At 43.3% G+C, this 20,669-nt stretch overlaps 1 protein-coding gene across 1 annotated transcript in view; it reads right to left on the bottom strand.

Annotated features, from left to right (window-relative positions):
- Positions 1–18,287, bottom strand: part of ANK1 (ankyrin 1) — a 402,733-nt gene extending 384,446 nt beyond the window's left edge. The window contains 2 exon segments of the mRNA XM_073622316.1: positions 16,778–17,135; positions 17,737–18,287. Of these exon segments, the coding sequence (XP_073478417.1) occupies positions 16,778–16,903 (126 nt within the window). The 5' untranslated portion in view covers positions 16,904–17,135; positions 17,737–18,287.
- Between the last annotated feature and the right edge of the window lie 2,382 nt (positions 18,288–20,669).

A 20,669-nucleotide genomic window follows, 5' to 3' on the forward strand; every position in this document is an offset into this window, starting at 1 on the left:
AGCCTGCATGAGTACTTGGGGACACTCACCGAAGAGGAGGAGCCAGGAGCTCTGGCAGAGGACCCCAGAAGAGGAGATCTGGGCTGTTCTGTGCAAAACCATTACACAGAGCAGGTAAGTATAACATGTTTGTTATTTTTTTTTTTAAAAAGATCCTTTACAATCATTTTAAGGTAGCCAATATATTTTGCATGAAAAAATGCACCTGAACTGTTTTTTGGCAATGCAGAGCACAAGCAGGCTGTGTATTGTAGTGTGCTATAGCAGAGATGCATTTTGACTTAGATTACATGCATTGGGGTGGAGTGTATCACATCACAATCTACCCGTTGGGGTGCTGTGCAGTAAAAATACACCTTCTACTGCAAGTTACCACAATGCAATAGTGTGAATTTACCCTATTTGAAAATAAAAGATTTTTAACAAATAATGAAAATGTATATAAAGCGTCAATTTATAAACTTGCACATTTTCAAATAGATGAAAATAAAATTGACCAAAGACTGTTGTCATTTCCTCCAAAAGTTTTCATGTTTTCAATGTTTGTTTGAGTTAAAGTGGTTCTAAAGTCAGAAGGTTTTTCACCTTAATTTATTCTCTGCATTAAGGTAAAAAAAATGTCCCACTACTTGTTCTGCCAACCCCTCCATCCCTAACAATTTACCCGACTCCCGTCACCATTCCAGTTGCAGCACCACTCCCTTCCTGATCTCACAGGAGACACTGAGGGCAGTGGGAGTCATAGGCTTCTGCTGCTGTCAGTCAAAGTCCTGTGAGGAGGGAGCAGGGGGTATAGCTTACCACCTCTGTGTGTATCTAAGAAGCACACAGCCCATCTCAGGAGAGCATGAGTGCCTCCTTCGCACTCGGCTTGCCAAAGAGGTACCCAGAGGAGGGAGGATTTGAAAGCACTGGCGAGGTCACTGCCAGAAGTGGAGGTAAAGGACCTTTCTGTATGACATTGATGCACAGAGCAGGTGAGTATAACCTCTCTCAGACTTTAGTATCACTTAAAGTATATGTGAACCCTTACCTTGTAAAACAACCCATTCAGTTTAAAGATTTGTGTGTGTATATACTGTATATATTGTACAGGACGCCGTAGCTGTGTCCTCGAAGGACACTATATTTAACCTCTGTTTGGACTGTGGTCCCTTTAAGTAAGCAAAAGGGTTAACTCACCTGTCAGAGGAAGAGTTTAAAAAAAGACAGAAAGTTGTAGGTGAGTGTGGAGGAGTATAGAGGAGACCGTGGATGGAGGTTTGGTGTACAGCCATAAAAGTGCATGGCAATGTCCTGCCTGGAAGCCTGCTAGCAGGGGAAGTTACCTGAGACAAAAACCAAGGACTGTTTAACTGCGATAGCAGTTCTGAGCTCTGCAAGTCAGTGAGATTGATATTTCTTTCTGTTGTTTTTGCTGCTGTGAAGCTGTTTAAGTTAAATAAACATTCTTTTGAGTGCAAAGCCTGTGTCCTGTGATCTAGCTGGTTCCTCAAACTTTACAATATATATATATATATATATATATATATATATATATATATATATATATATATATATATACACAGTGAGGGAAAAAAGTATTTGATCCCCTGCTGATTTTTGCCCACTGACAGAAATGATCAGTCTAAAATTTTAATGGTAGGTTTATTTTACGAGTGAGAGACAGAATAACAACAAAAATATCCCAAAAAACGCATTTCAAAAAAGTTATAAATTGATTTGCATTTTAATGAGTGAAATAAGTATTTGATCCCCTACCAATCAGAAAGATTTCTGGCTCCCAGGTGTCTTCTATACAGCTAACGAGCTGAGATTAGGAGCACTCTCTTAAAGGGAATGCTCCTAATCTCAGCTTGTTACCTATATAAAAGACACCTGTCCACAGAAGCAAGCAATCAATCAATCAGATTCCATTTTCTCCACAATGGCCAAGACCAAAGAGCTGTCCAAGAATGTCAGGGACAAGATTGTAGACGTACACAAGGCTGGAATCGGCTACAAGACCATCGCCAAGCAGCTTGGTGAGAGGGTGACAACAGTTGGTGCGATTATTCGCAAATGGAAGAAACACAAAATAACTGTCAATCTCCCTCGGTCTGGGGCTCCATGCTCCATGATCTCACCTCGTAGAGTTTCAATGATCTTAAGAACGGTCAGCCCAGAACTACACAGGAGAATCTTGTCAATGATCGTAAGGCAGCTGAGACCATAGTCACTAAGAAAACAATTGCTAACACACTATGCCGTGAAGGACTGAAATTCTGCAGCGCCCGCAAGGTCCCCCTGCTCAAGAAAGCACATATGCCCATCTGAAGTTTGCTAATGAACATCTGAATGATTCAGAGGAGAACTGGGTGAAAGTGTTGTGGTCAGACGAGACCAAAATCAAGCTCTTTGGCATCAACTCAACTCGCAGTGTTTGGAAGAGGAGGAATGCTGCCTATGACCCCCATGAACACCATCCCCACCGTCAAATATGGAGGTGGAAACATTATGCTTTGGGAGTGTTTTTCTGCTAAGGGGACAGGACAACTTCACCGCATCAAAGGGAAGATGGACGGGGCCATGTACCATCAAATCTTGGGTGAGAATCTCCTTCCCTCAGCCAGGGCATTGAAAATGGGTCATAGATGGGTATTCCAACATAACAATGACCCAAAACACAAGGCCAAGGCAACAAAGGAGTGGCTCAAGAAGAAGCACATTAAGGTCTTGAAGTGGCCTAGGCAGTCTCCAGACCTTAATTCAATAGAAAATATGTGGAGAGGGCTGAAGGTTTGATTTACCAAACGTCAGCCTCGAAACCTTAATGACTTGGTGGAGAGGATCTGCAAAGAGAAGTGGGACAAAATCCCTCCTGAGATGTGTGCAAACCTGGTGGCCAACTACAAGAAACGTCTGACCTCTGTGATTGCCAACAAGGGTTTTGCCATCAAGTACTAAGTCATGTTTTGCGAAGGGGTCAAATACTTATTTCACTCATTAAAATTCAAATCAATTTACAACTTTGTTTAAATGCGTTTTTCTGGATATGTTCGTTGTTATTCTGTCTCTCACTGTTAAAAAAAAGCCTACCATTAAAATTATAGACTGATCATTTCTTTGTCAGTGGGCAAACATGCAAAATCAGCAGGGGATCAAATACTTTTTTCCCTCACTGTATATACCGTGTATAAATATACTGTGTGTGTGTATATATGTATATATATATATATATATATATACAGTATATACTCCTTTTTTTAATATATGATTACATAATCTTTGTTCTCAACTGCATAAGGGGCTTGGAGAGGTGGGGGGTTGAGAAAGAGCAGTTCACTGATCTTCCCAGTGAATGGCTGTGCAGGGAAAGGGGTGTCAGCACAAGTCTTGGCCACTCGAGGACAGGGAGAATAGGACAGGCAGGCTGTTCCCCCAGCACAGCCAGAAAACTGATCACACTGGGATTGATGGCCTCTCATGCTTAGCTTGGTCAGTTTGAAATAGAAAAGCAGGGGAACTGGCAGGATCACTGGATAATTCACACAAAGGAAGCAATATAAAGAGAACAGGGTACCTTTTTAACACAAGTACATGGTACAAAAGACACATAACAGGAATATGAAATGTTGGGGTAACATATTCTTTAAATTGATTGGTTAAAGCTGAACGCCAGGCAGTTAAGAAAAAACAAATCCATCTCTGTATTCATTAATACATTATTATATATTTTTTTTCAATGCGAGCAGTGTATATACCTTGTATCAACCTCTTTCCATGTACAGCAGCACTTAGAATAGAAGAGGGGGAACAGAATCAATAAGGTATGTTGCATTTGCAGGGAAAAGCTGGCAAGAAACATGCTGATAGGAGATGAGAACAGAGTGAGCAGAAGCAGGACTTCATCTGACTGCTGCTGCTTTTTCACTGTCCAATCAGATAGCTGGGAGTGGAGAGAGCACATCACTGTATTCCTAACTCTAAGTGGTGTCATCTGCTGCCTGTATTGGGGGCTATGTACATCCCTGGACTGGATAGACAGAAATACAAATCCTGTATTTGGCTGTTTGTTGACATTCAGCTTATAGAACTTTCCTGCAGATACTGAGCTGAGATCACCATTCAGAAAAATAAACTCCACACAGAGTACAAATGGGGTTCCTTTTAAAAACACAACCACCAGAACACACTAAAACATAGACCGAAGGATTCAGACGTTGTCCTTTAGTTCTGCATCCTATGTATCTGTGTAAGATTTGTACTGTTTGTAGGTCTTATCAGTATTCTTCCGTCTCAGAGTGGTGATTGCATGCTAAGGGACCTTTCACACCTATGAACATTTTTGATGTGTGCCATTATACCATTTTTAACATGTTTTTTTAATTTGAAAGTTGCGTTATTATGTTTATTGGTTATGCAAAGTAACATTCATGATGGAGATTTGCCGTGGTGCAGATGCACAGAAAATGCACAAATTGCACAATTCTTGTATTTTATACATTTAGTATTCCTCTCAGTGAATCTGGTTATTGAGTAGAAAGGCAAAATTGCTACACCTCCTGTTTTTTTAAAAGCACGCTAATCTGCAATGCATAAAATAGAACCAGCCACATAGGAATGGGATCTCTACTTGAAATGCATTTTAATGCAGTAAAACACATGTGTAGTACTGCAGGAAAACAGAACCGGAGCCAACGTACCACTAGGGGAAGACACCTCTCTGCATGAGTCCTAAGGATGTGTTTTCTGCTGGTGTTAGGTTTTATCATTCATGTTTTATTCTTATATATTATTTACTTGTTTATTATATTCAAAATTAAAGAGGAAGTAAACTCCCCTGGTGTTTGTACCTATAGGTACTGTAAATATCTCCTAAACTTGCACCGTTTAGGAGATACTTAATGTATACTGCTCCGATTATGTCATCGGCGCATATGCTCTGAAGAAACAGCTGCCAGTGTAGTTTCTTCAGGGCCCGTGCCATGATCAGCAGCTCCCGCAAGCACACGCGGGAGTGTAGTCATCGCGGCTCTGGCCAATCACAGCGCCTCTGAGCCCACGAACCCGGAAGTAACTCCGGGAAAGATTTTGGCTGTGAGGGCACGGCTGCAGGGCTTAGTTCTAAGGTAAGTATTTCATAATGAGCTAGCTCATTATGCCTTTGTCTTCCAGATTCTTTTTTTTTTTTTGAGGTTTACAACCTCTTTAAAACTAAAGGTATGTGTTTTCATATTTTACTTGATTCTACTTGATGCCAGAATTAGGCAAGTTTGAAACCAAAGCAGCAAAAAATAGTATAGAACACCAACACATTAAAGACATGAACAACCCAGAGGAGGAACATACCTCCTGCCTATACTCTTAGCACAGGCAGGCATTCCAGGTATGGATATGTGCTACCCCCTCAGGAGCAACTGGATCTTCTCTAGAATCAGCGCAGAGGCAGCCAGGCACACAGCAACATTTCACTTTTTCTGACTTGAAAATCAGTCTAGGGTTGGTCATTTTTGGATTTTAATTTTTTAAAAACTTCGGATGGGGGGGGGGGGGTGTATTGGGATACTCCAACTTTTCTATTTGCTTTTATGAGGACACCTCACTTTGCTTAGTCTCGTGAATGGTCTGTATGCAGGCTCAAGTGTAGAACATGTTACTAAGTTCCCGCTTTGAAAGCTAATCCAGGCAGGATTTCTGTAGGCATGCCCACCCAGAGGAATACAGCACACAGTCACAAAATAAAACAAGAAAAAAAACTAGGCTTACTCACAATGTATCAGGATCACTGGATGCCTCCTTCCAGTATCCATCGAATGCTCTTCAGTAAGCTCTCCAGACCAGGTTCCCAGGTGAGGAATCCCTTGACTAGCTCCAAAATGGAATCCTAAGAGATAGGACCCCCAGCTCTGCCACAGCTGGGACTTTGGTAAATAGCTGCTTGAACCAGGGTAGCTGCTGCAGGTGGGGGGTAGCCACCCTTTACCCACTGTCAGGAGTGTCTAGTGCTCCTGCTCCTCATTCCAGCATCCTAGTTTTGGCTGTGGCATTCTCCTTGTCTGTCTGTCCACCTGCAAGGTGATTGATGTGGCTAGACTCTGGGTGGAGACCAAACCTGGTATAAGCCATCCAAGCTTGCAGTCTTGTGCTTGTGATAGAGTGTGTAATACCTGATCAGGCTACCTGTTTGTCTGCCCTACTCTGCTAGATTGGATTACCTAGTTCACACCTCGGATGGGATATCAACTATTCTCTGAATTCTGCCTGCCTTTTAACTTCAGATTTTGACCCTGATTATTCTGAACCTTGCCTGTCTGCCAACCGCAATTACCTGTTTGCTTTGCTCTGTTCATGCATGCCCAGGTGTGGTAGCCAGGCACTCTAGCATTATTTATAAGTCCTGGGGGCAACCGGGTACTAGTAAGCCAGCTTGCCTTATGGGAAAGGGGGCTGCTATAGGTGAAGAGCACAGGAACCAGCTATAGTGTGTGACCACCTGCATTAGGGGTAAGCGTAATACCCACATAGGTGGATTCCCTCCAACAGAGAGAAGAAGAAGGACCTCCTAATTCTAGATCTCAGACTATTTATATGCCTCTCCAGCTACCTTCTGGGCACACCTCCACAGAGATTGGCTAGAGCACAATAAATATTCAAGCTGAGGTCTGCCATGCCCAGCCCTCTATGTTGCAGAAGCCCCTGGAAGACAGGGGAGAACAATCAAACCTGCAGTCTGTGAGACAGGGAGCAACCAAAAGCAATCAATAGCTGCTCCACTGCAAAGCATTCTCTGATTGGATGAGGTGGAGAAGTGGTCAGTGACATCATACTCTTCACCTTGTCCAATCCAAAAATGCTTTGAATTCATTCATAGAATGCAAAGCATTTTCTGAATGGTGCCCGGGTTGAGCAGCGGACCTCCTATGTTCACAATGCAGCAGGCAGGCCGCTCAGCGCGGGACGCAGAAGCAAGTAGAGATCACTGGAGTCGTGGTGTCTGTGTTCTGAATGTATTAACAAAACAATTCAGCGCTGAAATATATAATTATTTGCCCATTCAGAGTGGAAAACTCAAAAGAAATGTCCCATATTTTTTAATGTAGTGAAAAAAAAAAAACGAAAAGTGTTCAGTGTTTTTAATATAGTCCCAAAACCTCTTCAATCCGTGCTTTGAATGAGAACATAATTATATATTGCAGTGCTGGAACTTTTGTTGATAATTTGGTAAATTAGTATGTGAATCGCTGGGTGATTCTGGCAGCAGTATGTTTTATTACTTTAAGTTTTTTCATAAAATCAGTGGTTGTGCAGGGGTTACATGTGATTGTTTTTGATATTTGTTCAGAATGTAACTATGTATAAAATATTCCTACTGGAATTCCTCTTTATTTAGTCAGGTTACACAAGATGCCAGCAAGCATGCACAGAGTGTTAGGCTCTCTTATGCCCTGTACACACTGTCGGACTTTCCGACGGAAAAAAGTGCGATCGGATTGTGTTGTCGGAAATTCCGATCGTGTGTGGGCTCCATTGGACTTTTTCCATCGGAATTTCCGACACACAAAGTTTGAGAGCAGGCTATAAAATTTTCCGACAACAAATTCCGATCGTGTGTACACAAATCCGACGCACAAAGTGCCACGCATGCTCAGAATAAATTAAGAGACGTAAGCTATTGGTTACTGCCCCGTTTATAGTCCCGACGTACGTGTTTTACGACACCGCGTTCAGACTGATCGGATTTTCCGACAACTTTGTGCGACCATGTGTATGCAAGACAAGTTTGTTAGGACTGCAAGTATACACAGGGTGCCGTGAAGAGGCCTTGCAGCTTATGCATGCGTTTGTAAATGCGTGCTTACTAAACCCCTGTTTTTAACGCAGACTGTTGGACAGGTTAATTTGGTCAGTTAGTAGACTGGTTGGTGAGTTGAGCTATGGAATGTTCTGTTTTTGTCTTTCATGTGATAGCCCTTCCATGTGCTCCTTGCTGTGAAGGCCAGTTATAGGTGGGGGCAGGGGCCATTTGTTTGTTATAAGACAAGTTTTAGCCAACATCCCTTGGAAAAAATCCATGGATTTTGTTGTCGGAATGTCCGATCAATGTCCGATTGTGTGTACAGGGCATTATTATTACATCTCTGATTGCAAAATGAAGGCTATAGCAATCAGTATACTTACTGTAACAAAAACAGGGAACCAATATATATTTCCTTTATTACATACATATGCATAGATGTACATTATATGTGAACATCCCTTTGATAATTTTATTGTTAAACAAGTAGCCAATTGGTTTAAAGCGTTTGTAAGCCCTCAATCACACGAGGCGGATCCACTGCCACGGAGTCCGCCTCTGTCCGTCAGCTCAGCGGGAGATCTCTCCGTTTATCTCTGCTGAGTCGGCGGATGACAGGTCCCTCTCTGCTCACTGAGCGGGGAGGGGCTTGTCGAGCGCCACTGGTCGTTATGGAGAGATCGGACGAAAACGGACAGCATGTCCGACTGCTTCCCCTCTACCTCCGACCATGACTGGTTCCCCGGCCAGTGGAACCGTTACTTCTGGTTGGACTACAAGCCCGTAATCCCAACCCTGCACTACTTCTGGATAGACTCTCAGATAGCCTAGCAGCCAGATGTCCCCGGGATAGGCCTTAGGTTTCTGGCCTAGCAGCTCGGAGCAATATGACACATGTCCACCCAGACAGCCGTCCAGGTGGCACAGAACCCTGATCACCTGACTCCACCCAAATAAACAGGCTCTCCCAGCAGGCCAAGGGACCCAAGAAGATCCCTGCCCATTGACTGAGACACCCCGTTCATTCCTAATCGGTCCTTGCAATGCCCTTGTCTTATCTAATGCCACCAGACACCCAGCCATCTCGTGACAGAAGAGAGAAGTGCAACAATTACAGAATTAGGGTGAAATCAATTGACCTCCTATCAATTGGCCAAGGCAACTATCACTTGGCAAATAAATTTAATAGCAACCCTGCCTAAACATCAGGGTGCTACACCTAGAAGACTGGGATAAAGCACTGGCAGCTGCACGGAGCACTGACATAGCAGTGCTGAAGGCGATTGCTTTGGTAGGTGACTCTGACATATGCTATGCAAACTAGAACATTGCAGCTCAAAGCTCCTTGGGGCCCACATTTTTTAATTTCAGTGGTTTACTTCTGCTGTAAAGTGGACTGATTCAAGTGTATATAAACCCAAATTCTAAACTCGCTTTGAAGTGAATGTAAAGGATTTTCTTTTTAAATAGCAAGCGTGTTATTCTTACTTGCTCTGTGCTATGGTTTTACACAGAGCAGCCTCAAACCTCCTCTTCTGGGGTTCCCTGTTGACGTTTCTGGCTCCTCCTGCCTTTGAGTACCCCTCTAGCAAGCCACTTGTTGGAGGGTACACATGCAGGCTCAATCCCGAGCCGCACTGTGTACATCTATTGGCACACACAGTGTGGCCCGGCCCCGCCCCCAGCTCCCTCACCACCAAATTTGATTGACAGCAGCAGGAGACTATGACTCACGCTGCTCTCACTGAGTCCAGTTGAGGAGGGAGAGAGAGAGCAGTGGCACTGTGCTCGGGCACAGAGTTGGGCTGAAATCAGACTTAGGTAAGATGGCTTTCACACCGAGCCACCCATAGCGTCAGCGGTAAAACACCGCTATTTTACCCCCCGCTAGCGACCGAGAAAGGGCTAAAACCGCCCGCAATGCGCCGCAACAGTGACGTTTTGCCGGCGGTATCGCAGCGCTGCCCCATTGATTTCAATGGGGAGCAGCGGTGGAGGAGCGGTAAACACACCGCTCCTTCACCACTCCAAAGAAGCTGCTGGCAGGACTTTTCCTGACGTCCTGCCAGCGCACCATTCCAGTGTGAAAGCCCTCGGGCTTTCACACTGGAGACAATGGAGCAGCTGTTTGAGGGCGGATTGCAGGCGCTATTTTTAATGCTATAGCGTCTGCAAAACGCCCTCGGTGTGAAAGGGGTCTAAGTATTTCTGAGGGGCTGCCATCTTAGCCTCTGTTTGTTCTTCAACTGCCATAATGCTGAACATGTAATCAATTATGACACCAGTCATTTGATGGATTGACAGTTTGGTTGACAGCACAAGCAAATATGACAGTTACATTCCCGGCATGTCGTGGATGTGACTGTTTTTTGAAACCTTTAAATCGATGGGTTTAGTTCTGCTTTAAAGTAGTTGTAAACCCTTACATGTACCCAGTGAAGTGACTGGCCTCAGGTGATGCACAGAGATGAAACTAATTCTCCTACATAAGTTGTACATGTTTATCTGCAGTCTTCACTTCTCTACATCCATTCAAAATCTAGAATGCATAAAGCTTGCCTGAGCTGTCATAAAAAAAGGGCAGAGAACTGAAATTACATTCTGCAAAGCTCAGTGAGAGCACTGAGAGGAGGGAAGGGACACCCCCCCCCCCCCACCCCTTCACACAGCACACATGAAAATAGCTGAGGCTGTCAATCTGCTGGAGGTCCCTCTCCTGTCACCTTTTTCCTTTAGGTGTCAGGAAAACTTGTCAGAAGTGACTCATGCTGACAGCAGATGAACGTAGCAGCAGACATTAACTTGACTGAGATAAGTACACACTATAGAGGGATATGCTTTTTTCATATTTCATGTCTGTGGTTTACAACCACTTTAATGCAGAGAATGCATTAAGGTAAAAAAAAACTTTAGCCTTTACAACCACTTTGATGTCTCCCTCTTTGTCTGCTAAACATACACATGTACTGTATATATATTTCCCAAGTATTTATACTACCTGCTGATTCTGCCGGCATCTGCCTTTTCCTGTGAATGGATGCCAACGCTAACCAGAGGCCTGTACTGGGATGGCAGGAAGCCATGTGAACGTATACTGTGGCTGCAGAGTCCTGTTGTTAACTTGCCCCAAATTGCTCTGACTGGTTCTGAAGTCGTCAGCAACATCTCTAGTAGTGGCAGAAGAGTGGGGTATAGTGGGCGCTCTGCCTCTGTATAAATCATTCTTTTTTGGTATTAAATAGGTTATTACTATTATATTATTATTTACAAGAACATAGCAGTATGTTTTTTTAAATACCTGTGCTACAGCCTAAATCACCCACAAACTACTGGCATAACATTTGTGTAGTATGATATAGTTAGAGATTAATAGAAGACTTGAAATAGTTACAGTAACCTTGGCTAGGGCCCTTAAGGCCCCTTTCACACTGTTGGACTGTTCAGGTCCACCTGTCAGTTTTGACGGCAGACCTGAACAGGTGCTCCATGCTAGTCTATGGAGCGACGGATGTCAGCGGTGACATGTCCGCTGACATCTGACCCGGTTCGATCCGCTAAAAGCAGACGGATGCCCCTACGTTCCCATCCATCACTGGCGGATCGGATCGGGTGAGATCTGATGAAAACGGACATGCTGTCTGTTTTCGTCTGATCTCTCCATAGGCAGCAGCGGCGCTCGACAAGCCCCTCCCCACTCAGTGAGCAGGCGGAAGATCAATGGAGAGGTCAGCGGAGATCAATGGAGAGATCTCCCGCTGAGCTGGCAGGAAGAGGCGGACTCAGAGGCAGCAGATCCGCCTCGTGGGAATGATGCCTTAGGATGCAGAAGCCACACAGCCCGGACATTGTTGAGGCTCCACTGTGACCTGTGCCTGTTCCTGTTCCCCAACAGCTCAAGGAGGGGAGAGAAGAGAATCATGTGAGTCACTGCAATGGTGGCAAGGGACTTAAAGTGATGCCAAACTCTGCTTCAAAAAAATAAATTATATTTAAAGGAGAGCTCCACCTAAAAGGGGAAGCTCCACTTATTTGTACCCTCCACTGCCACATTTGGAACTTTTTTTGGGTGAAGGGGAGGAGCAGGTACCTGGTTTTGACAGGTACATGCTCTGACTTCTCGCTCAGATCACTGCAGTGATTTAAGCCAGAGTCGTCCATCCCCCCCAGAGGGACACATCACAGGTCTCAGGAGACTATGAGACCATTCACAAGGTGCAGCGCGATTCACACATTCACAGTAGGAAGGCTTCACTTTCTGTTTCCCTTACTAGAGATGCTGGAGCTTGCACCCAAATAAATGGTTCCGGTGAGGACATCACTGGAAAGGTAAGTGTCCTTATATTAAAAGTCAGCAGCTACAGTATTTGTAGCTGCTGACTTTTCATTTTTTGGGGGAGACTGGAGCTCCTTTTTATGTATGTATTCCTGAACTGAAGAAATAAAGTAGGCGCTATTTGACTAAATAAATCCTTAACTTAACTCATATGTACTAAGTGATTTATACCTTAAACACTGCAATTATCAATACTGTGCAATAAATTAGATTATTCCAAAAAACAAAAACCTGTAGAAATTAAAATCGACAAAATCATACAATTCATATATTCATGATGAATATGTGCACAAAAAATCAAAGCAACTTGTGCTATAAAAAGAAAAAATGTACAAATATAGAGTCCTTGTTGAACTGTGATCACATCCAAATCTTTATCTTGCGCTCTTTTAAATGCCTCCCATCCACCTTGTGTCCTTAGTGCAGACCCAATTTCAGGGGAAACGTGCTCCACCACCAATGATACAAATGCACACTCAGCAGAGCCCTGAGGCCCGCTGGACCACAATGCGTGTGTTATAATGCCAATAAATGCCAGCATGGAGCTCCAGATTAGCTTCTCTCCATCTCACAGATGTTCTTTCCCCTCAGCGGGATATGTCAGGGTGCCCAAACTGGCACCAGCTCGACCAGCATATACGTTTGTGTGTCTATATGTGCAATCACAACGCTGCCGCTAAATGTATGTATTCCTAACATAAAATTCCCTTCTATTGCTCCTAGCCCTCACCAAATTCATCTTTTTTATTTTGCTTCTGTGTTCCAACTTCCTGTTTGAGGAAGGCTACATTCGTTCTCCATGGATGGTCCCACAGTATATAGGAACAGCTGGGCTGTGTGGACCTGGAGAGTAAGGGTCTTTAACCACATGCCGACCGGCTCAGGCCGATATATGTCAGCAGAAGGGCACATACAGGCATATTAACGTACCTATACGTTGCCTTTAACCACTTGTTGACCGCCGCATGTACATATACGTCGGTAGAATGGCACGGCTGGGCAAATGGGCATACAGGTAAGTCCCTTTGAATTTGCCGCCGTGTGGTCATGTGCGCGCCCCTGCCAGTAGCTCCATGAGTTGGATCGTGGGTCCCGTGGACTCCAACGCCTCAGGGATACCCGCGATCGTCTCACGGAGCTGAATTTGCTAATGTAAACGAGTTTCCCCCCGTTCTGCCTAGTGATACTGTCACTGATCATAGCTCCCTGTGATCGGGAGCTATGATCAGTGAAGTGTCGTTCGTAGCCCATCCCCCTAACAGTTAGAAACACTCCCCAGGACACACTTAACCCCTCCCTAGTCCCCTAGTGGTTAACCCCTTCACTGCCAGTGTCATTTTTACAGTAATCAGTGCAATTTTATAGCACTGATCGCTGTAAAAATGACAATGGTCCCAAAAATGTGTCAAATGTGTCCGCCATAATGTCGCAGTCACGATAAAAATTGCTGATCGCTGCCATTACTAGTAAAAAAAAAAATTATTAATAAAAATGCCATAAAACTAACCCCTATTTTGTAGACGCTATAACTTTTGCGCAAACCAATCACTTATTGAGATTTTTTTTTATCAAAAATATGTAGAATACGTATCGGCCTAAACTGAGGGAAAAAAATGTTTTTTTTATATTTTTTTTGGGGATATTTATTATAGCAAAAAGTAAAAAAAAATGCGTTTTTTTTAAATTGTCGCTATTTTTTTGTTTATAGCGCAAGAAATAAAAACCACAGAGGTGATCAAATACCCCCAAAAGAAAGCTCTATTTGTGGGGAAAAAAAGGACGTCAATTTTGTTTGGGAGCCACGTCGCATGACCGCGCAATTGTCAGTTAAAGCGACGCTGTGCCGAATTGAAAAAGTGCTCTGGTCTTTTGCCAGCCAAATGGTCCGGGGCTGAAGTGGTTAAGAAAAACTTGCTGGAGGGGTTGCAAGCTTATTTTTTTATCCATCTCCATCTCACCCATAGAAGGAGTTATCCAAGGACAGGCAGCATTCAGGTGGACAATCTTCAGACACAAATTGGTGAGCAGCCCTTTACCACCCTCCTCTGTGTTGACACCTATTCGAGGGCACTACTGCTCGGTGGAATCTTTGTTAAAGGGGTCATTATTACCCTTTTGCTAGCTGCTTGATTGAGACACTTTATGACGACACCTTTTACCTTTGTGGGTTACAAAATCCTTCACTTGAAAGGTAAGCGCTCCACCATGATGTTAAAAGCATTCCACCGCAGACAGACTCTTACCCTCTGGCCAGTCAGTCAAATCTAGTAGATTGAATTGAAATATTCGCCAGAAAACCAAGGATCTTCAATTACATTCCAAAAGTAAGATCACATCACAAATGGTGTAGCGCAACAATTCAGAACCACGTAGGACCCCTTCTTCAGACATGAGACATCACATGCCTGACAAAGGGGTCCTGCATGGCTCTAAAACATTGCACTACACTGTTTGTGATGTGATCTTACTTCAATAAAAAAAACATTTGGACATAACTGAAGATCCTTGGTGTGCTGGCGAATATTTCTATTCTGTCATGTATGTTCCAGTATCTGGATGGTGGTCGCTGCAGCATCCGCTACCTTGAGAGCTCATTCCAGGAACGTGTCCCATGGGAATATGGACTGTACAAGATCTAGTAGATTGTCACCACCAGGCCCACTAGTTAGTGGAATCCTTCATACTCTGCACCTGGATATACCTGTTTAATTAAGCGATATTTTATTGCTGTTTGCAGTATCATCTTCTAATCGCCTACCGCGCTTGAGGCAAGGTCTCTCACAGGTGCAAAGGGAACAAACTCTCGCCTTGCTAATTTCATCTTGTAGTTGTAATACATTGCTATCATTGAATTGTTGCTATTATCTCTCCTGATGCTTTGCTGGTGTTTATCTGTACACTTTGTCCCTGGAGTAATAAACCCCAAACATCTGCCGTCGGTGTGCCATCACTGGAAATTGCAGGAGAGCCCAACATTCTCATACGCTTCTGTGGGGGTATTGCTACATTACTTTCCCTGGAGAAAATGCTGCCCCAGGCTCCCTCAATTGCTGTAACATAATCTAAAGCCTAGGCATTTTGATCATGTGATCTCTAATGAAGGGCAATATAAAGACTTGAAACTGGATGATGTTCTCCTTTAGTTCAGGTGAAGAGACCGAATACCTAGGCTTTTGGTTGTATGATCAGCAAGGAAGGAAACCAGAAGCAGCATTTTCTCCAGGAAACAAAACAGTTCATCCATTCTATTAATTTTTATTTATCTATCTCAGCAAAACTATTAACCTAGCTCTACAATACAACACAAGGACTGATAATGTGATTATAACAAGCAGAGACCTGCACCAAGCATTATCACTTCCTTCCATCTGAGGAAGTTACTGTAGTGCAGGGATATGCAATTAGCAGACCTCCAGCTGTTGCAGAACTACAAGTCCCATGAGGCATAGCAAGCCTCTGACAGCCACAAGCATGACACCTATAAGCAGAGGCATGATGGGACTTGTAGTTTTGCAACAGCTGGAGGTCCGCTACTTGCATATCCCTACTGTAGTGGCTACCCCAACTTCTACAGAGCAGAAGCAGGTAAGAATGTGCAGTGAAGTTTACTAATATCCTTGCAATGTCTACTATAACTAATATGGAAACAAGATGATATTTCAATTAAACGTCATTCCCAAAACCCAGAGTAACATCATACAATGATCATCAGTGCACCAAAATACTTGGTTTAATTATAGGCCATATGGAACACATAGAGCAATTCTAGCATAAAACAGAATAATACAAAATTACTGCTCAACCTCATAAGCTGTGCTCAAGTACACAACAGTCACATTTTTTTTATTTAATTATGGACAGCTTGACACAAAAATGACTTTTCTTTTTGCCAGTTAGATGCAAACCTCTGTCCAAAACCTCTGTATACAAACTACAAATAGAAAATCAGCAACAAAAAAAACGAAAAAGCATGTCTAGCCAAGTATAGTAAGCGTATGATAATGGAGAATTCAGTGTTTCATGTCTCAAGAATGGATGGGCTTCACACACCGGCTTGGTGGCAGTGTCCCTGGAAATCATACCAACAGCTTGCCAAATGTGCCAGTTTCAAAGTCATATGTAGTAGGCATACACTAACCAGGAGTCATTCCAGTTATTCAGGCCAGCATGACAGTGGCTAGGCACTTCCACAACACAGGTCACAGAGCTCTCACCTACAACACTTCGGCAAGGAAACAAGAGGACAGCTACTTTTTCACCTGATATCATTCGTGAACCATATTACAATATACAAAATAAAATTAAAATGATGAAAAATAGAAAACAAAAAAAAAACAAAATAACAAAACAAACACAATAAAGTAATGTTACAATATACAAAATAAAATTATAGAAAATAATACAAATAAATAATAAAAAAATACAATTTAAAAAATAAATATAATAAAATACACATAATAAAATAAACAAAATAAAAATAAACGGATACATGTTACAAGTTACCAGGCAAAATGTGAAAAATCTGTAATAGGACAAGCATGATTTATGACTGATTCAGCAAAGCACAGGAAGCACATTACTCTCAGTCGTTGTTCTTCCCTGTATCCTCAGTGCACACTCAGCAGCACCCCTTCATTCCCCCCCCCCCATTAAAAGATTTTGCTCACCTTTTTTTTACGGTCACGGGATCGACTCCTCTTCTTGCGATCCGACTCCTCCTTTTCTTTCTGCTCTGCCAGAGCCTGTGCTTCGACATCCTTAATCTTTTTCAGCTGTTTGGCGGCTTGTGCCATCCTGACCACCAGTAACCCCCCACCTTGTTCTTAAAAGACCCCCGTGTTATAAAAGCGGGCTGCCACAAACCCCCAGATGGGGATGACAACTGTCGTTGGCGCCACTTATATTTCCCCCTTCGGAAAAAAAAAAAAAAAAAACAGTGCGGAGCTGCTTCTGAGGGTTTTGAGTGTCAGCTCTTCAGTCTAGTCAAGCTCTCCGCAAGCGTCTTCTGTTATGGCTGGCTCATATCTGTAAAAATAGAAGGAAAAAAAAAAAAGCAGGCTGTTAAAAAGTCAATAAACATTGTGTCGGCCGGATGAAGCTAGGACTGGCTGGCGTGCTGTAGAATGTGCAGCTTTTACACACATTACTCTATGCTGTCAGATGTACGCTGCCATAACACAATGAATGAGTGGATGGTGACAAGTCTACCGCCGTCCTGAGCCCCATGGCCTTTGCTGTGCACAATCCCACACTGCGTCCTGCAGACGTCTCCCCTGTTGGGACACAAACATCCCTCTCCCCATCACACAAGCTGCTCACATTCACTGCAGTGCTATGACTGTCTCTTCTCCTTAAAACATCCATTTCGCCCCTCTCTAAACCCCCCTCCTTAGATATCCAATAACCCCTTCCCCTCCTGTGATTGAATCGCCCTCTCTCTACACCTGCACATGCATCTCCCGGGTGAACACATTACAGCCGTTCCATCATTAATCCCCCATCCTCTTCCACCGGCAGTCCCTCAGTCTGCAGGAAAGCAGCTGTCGACATATTGTACATATTCTTTTAATACAGATTCCCTCTTCTACCTGCAGCTTAGCCTGCCCAGTATATGCTGCTTGATCACCTTTTCTTCTTTCCAGTTCAGCTTCCATCACCCCCCTCCACCAACGATGCCTGCAGGGTAGCACCCCCAGCACAGAGTGTTGCTACATGTAGTCCCTATCCAGATCCCTCTCTCATTCTCTTCTTCCCCCTTTGCATCCCACAAGGTATCATAAGCATCACCTACCTTCTTTTTTTTTTTTTTTTTTTTTTGCTTGGTCCGCTCTATCCGTCTTTGCTGTGGGTACACAGCATCCTGCAGCCTGCCTGCTGTCCCCTCACACTGCAGTGTTGCTGATGCAGGCGAAACACATCGCTTCCTCCTGCATGCTGGTCACCTTCCTGCACTCTCTCCCTCCCGTCTCTCCCCCTCATCCCCTTTCAGCAGAAGGATGCTACAAGCTCTGGCTGCATCTATCGCATCCTCTCTGCCTATTTATGTTTGCTGTGGTGTTCTCTTGTGTACATACAGTCTAATCGCTGTGCACGCCGTGCGTTTAAGCCTCTATTTTTACATTGCTTTCTGTGGGGGTGTCAAGAGATTGGCATATGTGTCTATTTCAACATTCATTTGTATTCTGCTTGCAGGCTGCACATACTGTATCTAAATAATGGAATATTAATAACATACCTTTTAGATATGCGCAGGGGAAAGAAGTACATGGGCTGCAGACCGAGCAGGAAAGTATTTTCTTACAATGCGGAGACAGCGAACTCGGAGCTCTTCTTGGGGTGCCCCTGGAGGGAATAGATTTTTTCCTGCACATCAATTATTGTCTGAGGGTGGCCTAAGCCGGGACAATTTTTTTTTTTTTTTTTTTTACAGAATTGATGGACAAAGGAAGATTGCTCATTGATTAGATAGGGAGCTGTAGATCGAATGATTTTACGGCTTGCTGGAATATGATTCTCTGCAGGCAGTGCCGGATGTAGAAGGGGGCAAATATGCCCCAGGTCCCCTACCAGGTCCCCTACTGTCTAATCTTCGGGGGTGGCCGGAGAGAGGGAAATATTTCTTTATAGGTTTGACACACAAAGGAAATTTGCTCATTAATTGGATTGGGAGCTGTAGATCGAATTATTTTATGGATTGCTGGAAAATAATTCTCTGCAGGCACTGCCACATTTATAAGGGGGGGAGGGGGAAATGCATCAGGTCACCCACCAGAAGGCAACCCCCCCCCCCCCCCCCTATGAAATTTTAATAATTGTCTAATCCTAGGGTAGCTGGAGATGGGATAGGTTTCTTTTTTTTGTAATAGATTTTCTCATTGATAATATTAGTAGCTGTAGGTGAAATTATTTTACAGGCACTAAGTCCAATCTTAGCAGTCTTAGCAGTCCTTAACAGGAATTATTGTCCAATCTCAGGGTAGCTGGAGATGGGACAGTTTTTTTTTTTTTTTTTTTTTTTAATAGATATTCCATTGATAATATTGGTAGCTGTAGGTGGAATTATTTTACGACTTGCTGAAAAATCATTCTCTGCAGGCACTGCCGGATTCATAAGGGTTGAAAAATGCACCAGGGCACCCACCAGAAGGGTCCCTCCTATACAAAATTATAATAATGGTCTGATCTTAGGGTAGCTGGAGAATGGCTTTTTTAGTAATAGATCTGCTCATTGATAATATTGGTAGCTGTAAGTGGAATTATTTTACGACTTGCTGGAAAATCATTCTTAGCAGGCACTGACAGATTTCTACGGGGGGGGGGGGGATGTACCAGGTCACCCAGCAGAACAACCTCATCCAAAATTATAATATTTGTCTGATCTTAGGGTAGCTGCAGACGGGACAGTTTTTTTTTTTTTTTGTTTTGTTTTTTGTAATAGATTTTTTCATTGATAATATTGGTAGCTGTAGGTGGAATTATTTTACGACTTGCTGGAAAATAATTCTTAGCAGGCACTTCTGGATATATAAAGGGGGGAAATGCACAAGGTCACCCACCAGAAGGGCCCCCCTATACAAAATTATGATCATTGTCTAATTATAGGGTAGCTGGAGACGAGGCAGCTTTTTTTTGTAATAGATTTTCTCACTGATAATATTGGCAGCTGTAGGTGGAATTATTTTACGACTTGCTGAAACTTTTTTCCCAGCAGGCATTGCCGGATTCATAAAGGGGGGAAAATGCACCAGATCACCCACCAGAAGGCCCCCCCATACAAAATGATAATATTTGTCCAATCCTAGGGTAACCTGAAACGGGACAGGTTTTTTTTTTTGTAATCGATTTTCTCATTGATAAAACCGGCAGCTGTAAGTGGAATTATTTTATGACTTGCTAAAAAATCTTTCTCTGCAGGCACTGCCGGATTTATAAGGGGAGGGTTGCACCAGGTCACCAACTAGAAGGAGCCCCCCTGTACAAAATTATAATATTTATGTAATCTTAGGGTAACCTCAGATGGGACAGTTTTTTTTTATACAAAATGATAATATTTGTCTAATCTTATGGTAACCTTTGACGGGACAGTTTTTTTTTTTTTTTTTGTAATAGATTTTCTCATTGATAAACTTAGCAGCTGTAGGTAGAATTATTTTTTGACTTCCTGGAGAATCATTCTCTGGAAATATTGGTGGATTTATAGGGGGCAAAGGGGCAATTGCCCTGGACCCCCTACCAGAAGGGGAACCTTTGATGAATATTGATTGAGTGGGGTCTCTTTCAGATGGGCAGTCGGGGGAGGGTAAAAACATGGCTGAGCTGTTCTTTTACCACCCCCTGGCCAGCCACCCAAACTGTAAAATAACAGCTAGACATGACTATGATTGTTCACATACCATGGCCATGGGATTTTTTTTTCGGGGTCCAGAGTTTGACAAGCAGCACCGCTTGTCAAACTCTCCTATTGAGTTCAATGGGAACATGCTGCAACTGTGTGCAATGCATGGAATTGCGGCAAGGTAGTGTGGGGTTAAATCAGGTGGTGAAGATGCTTCTTCAGAG

This window comes from Aquarana catesbeiana, linkage group LG03, assembly GCF_042186555.1.
Source record: "Aquarana catesbeiana isolate 2022-GZ linkage group LG03, ASM4218655v1, whole genome shotgun sequence".
NCBI classification, from domain to species: Eukaryota; Metazoa; Chordata; class Amphibia; order Anura; family Ranidae; genus Aquarana; species Aquarana catesbeiana.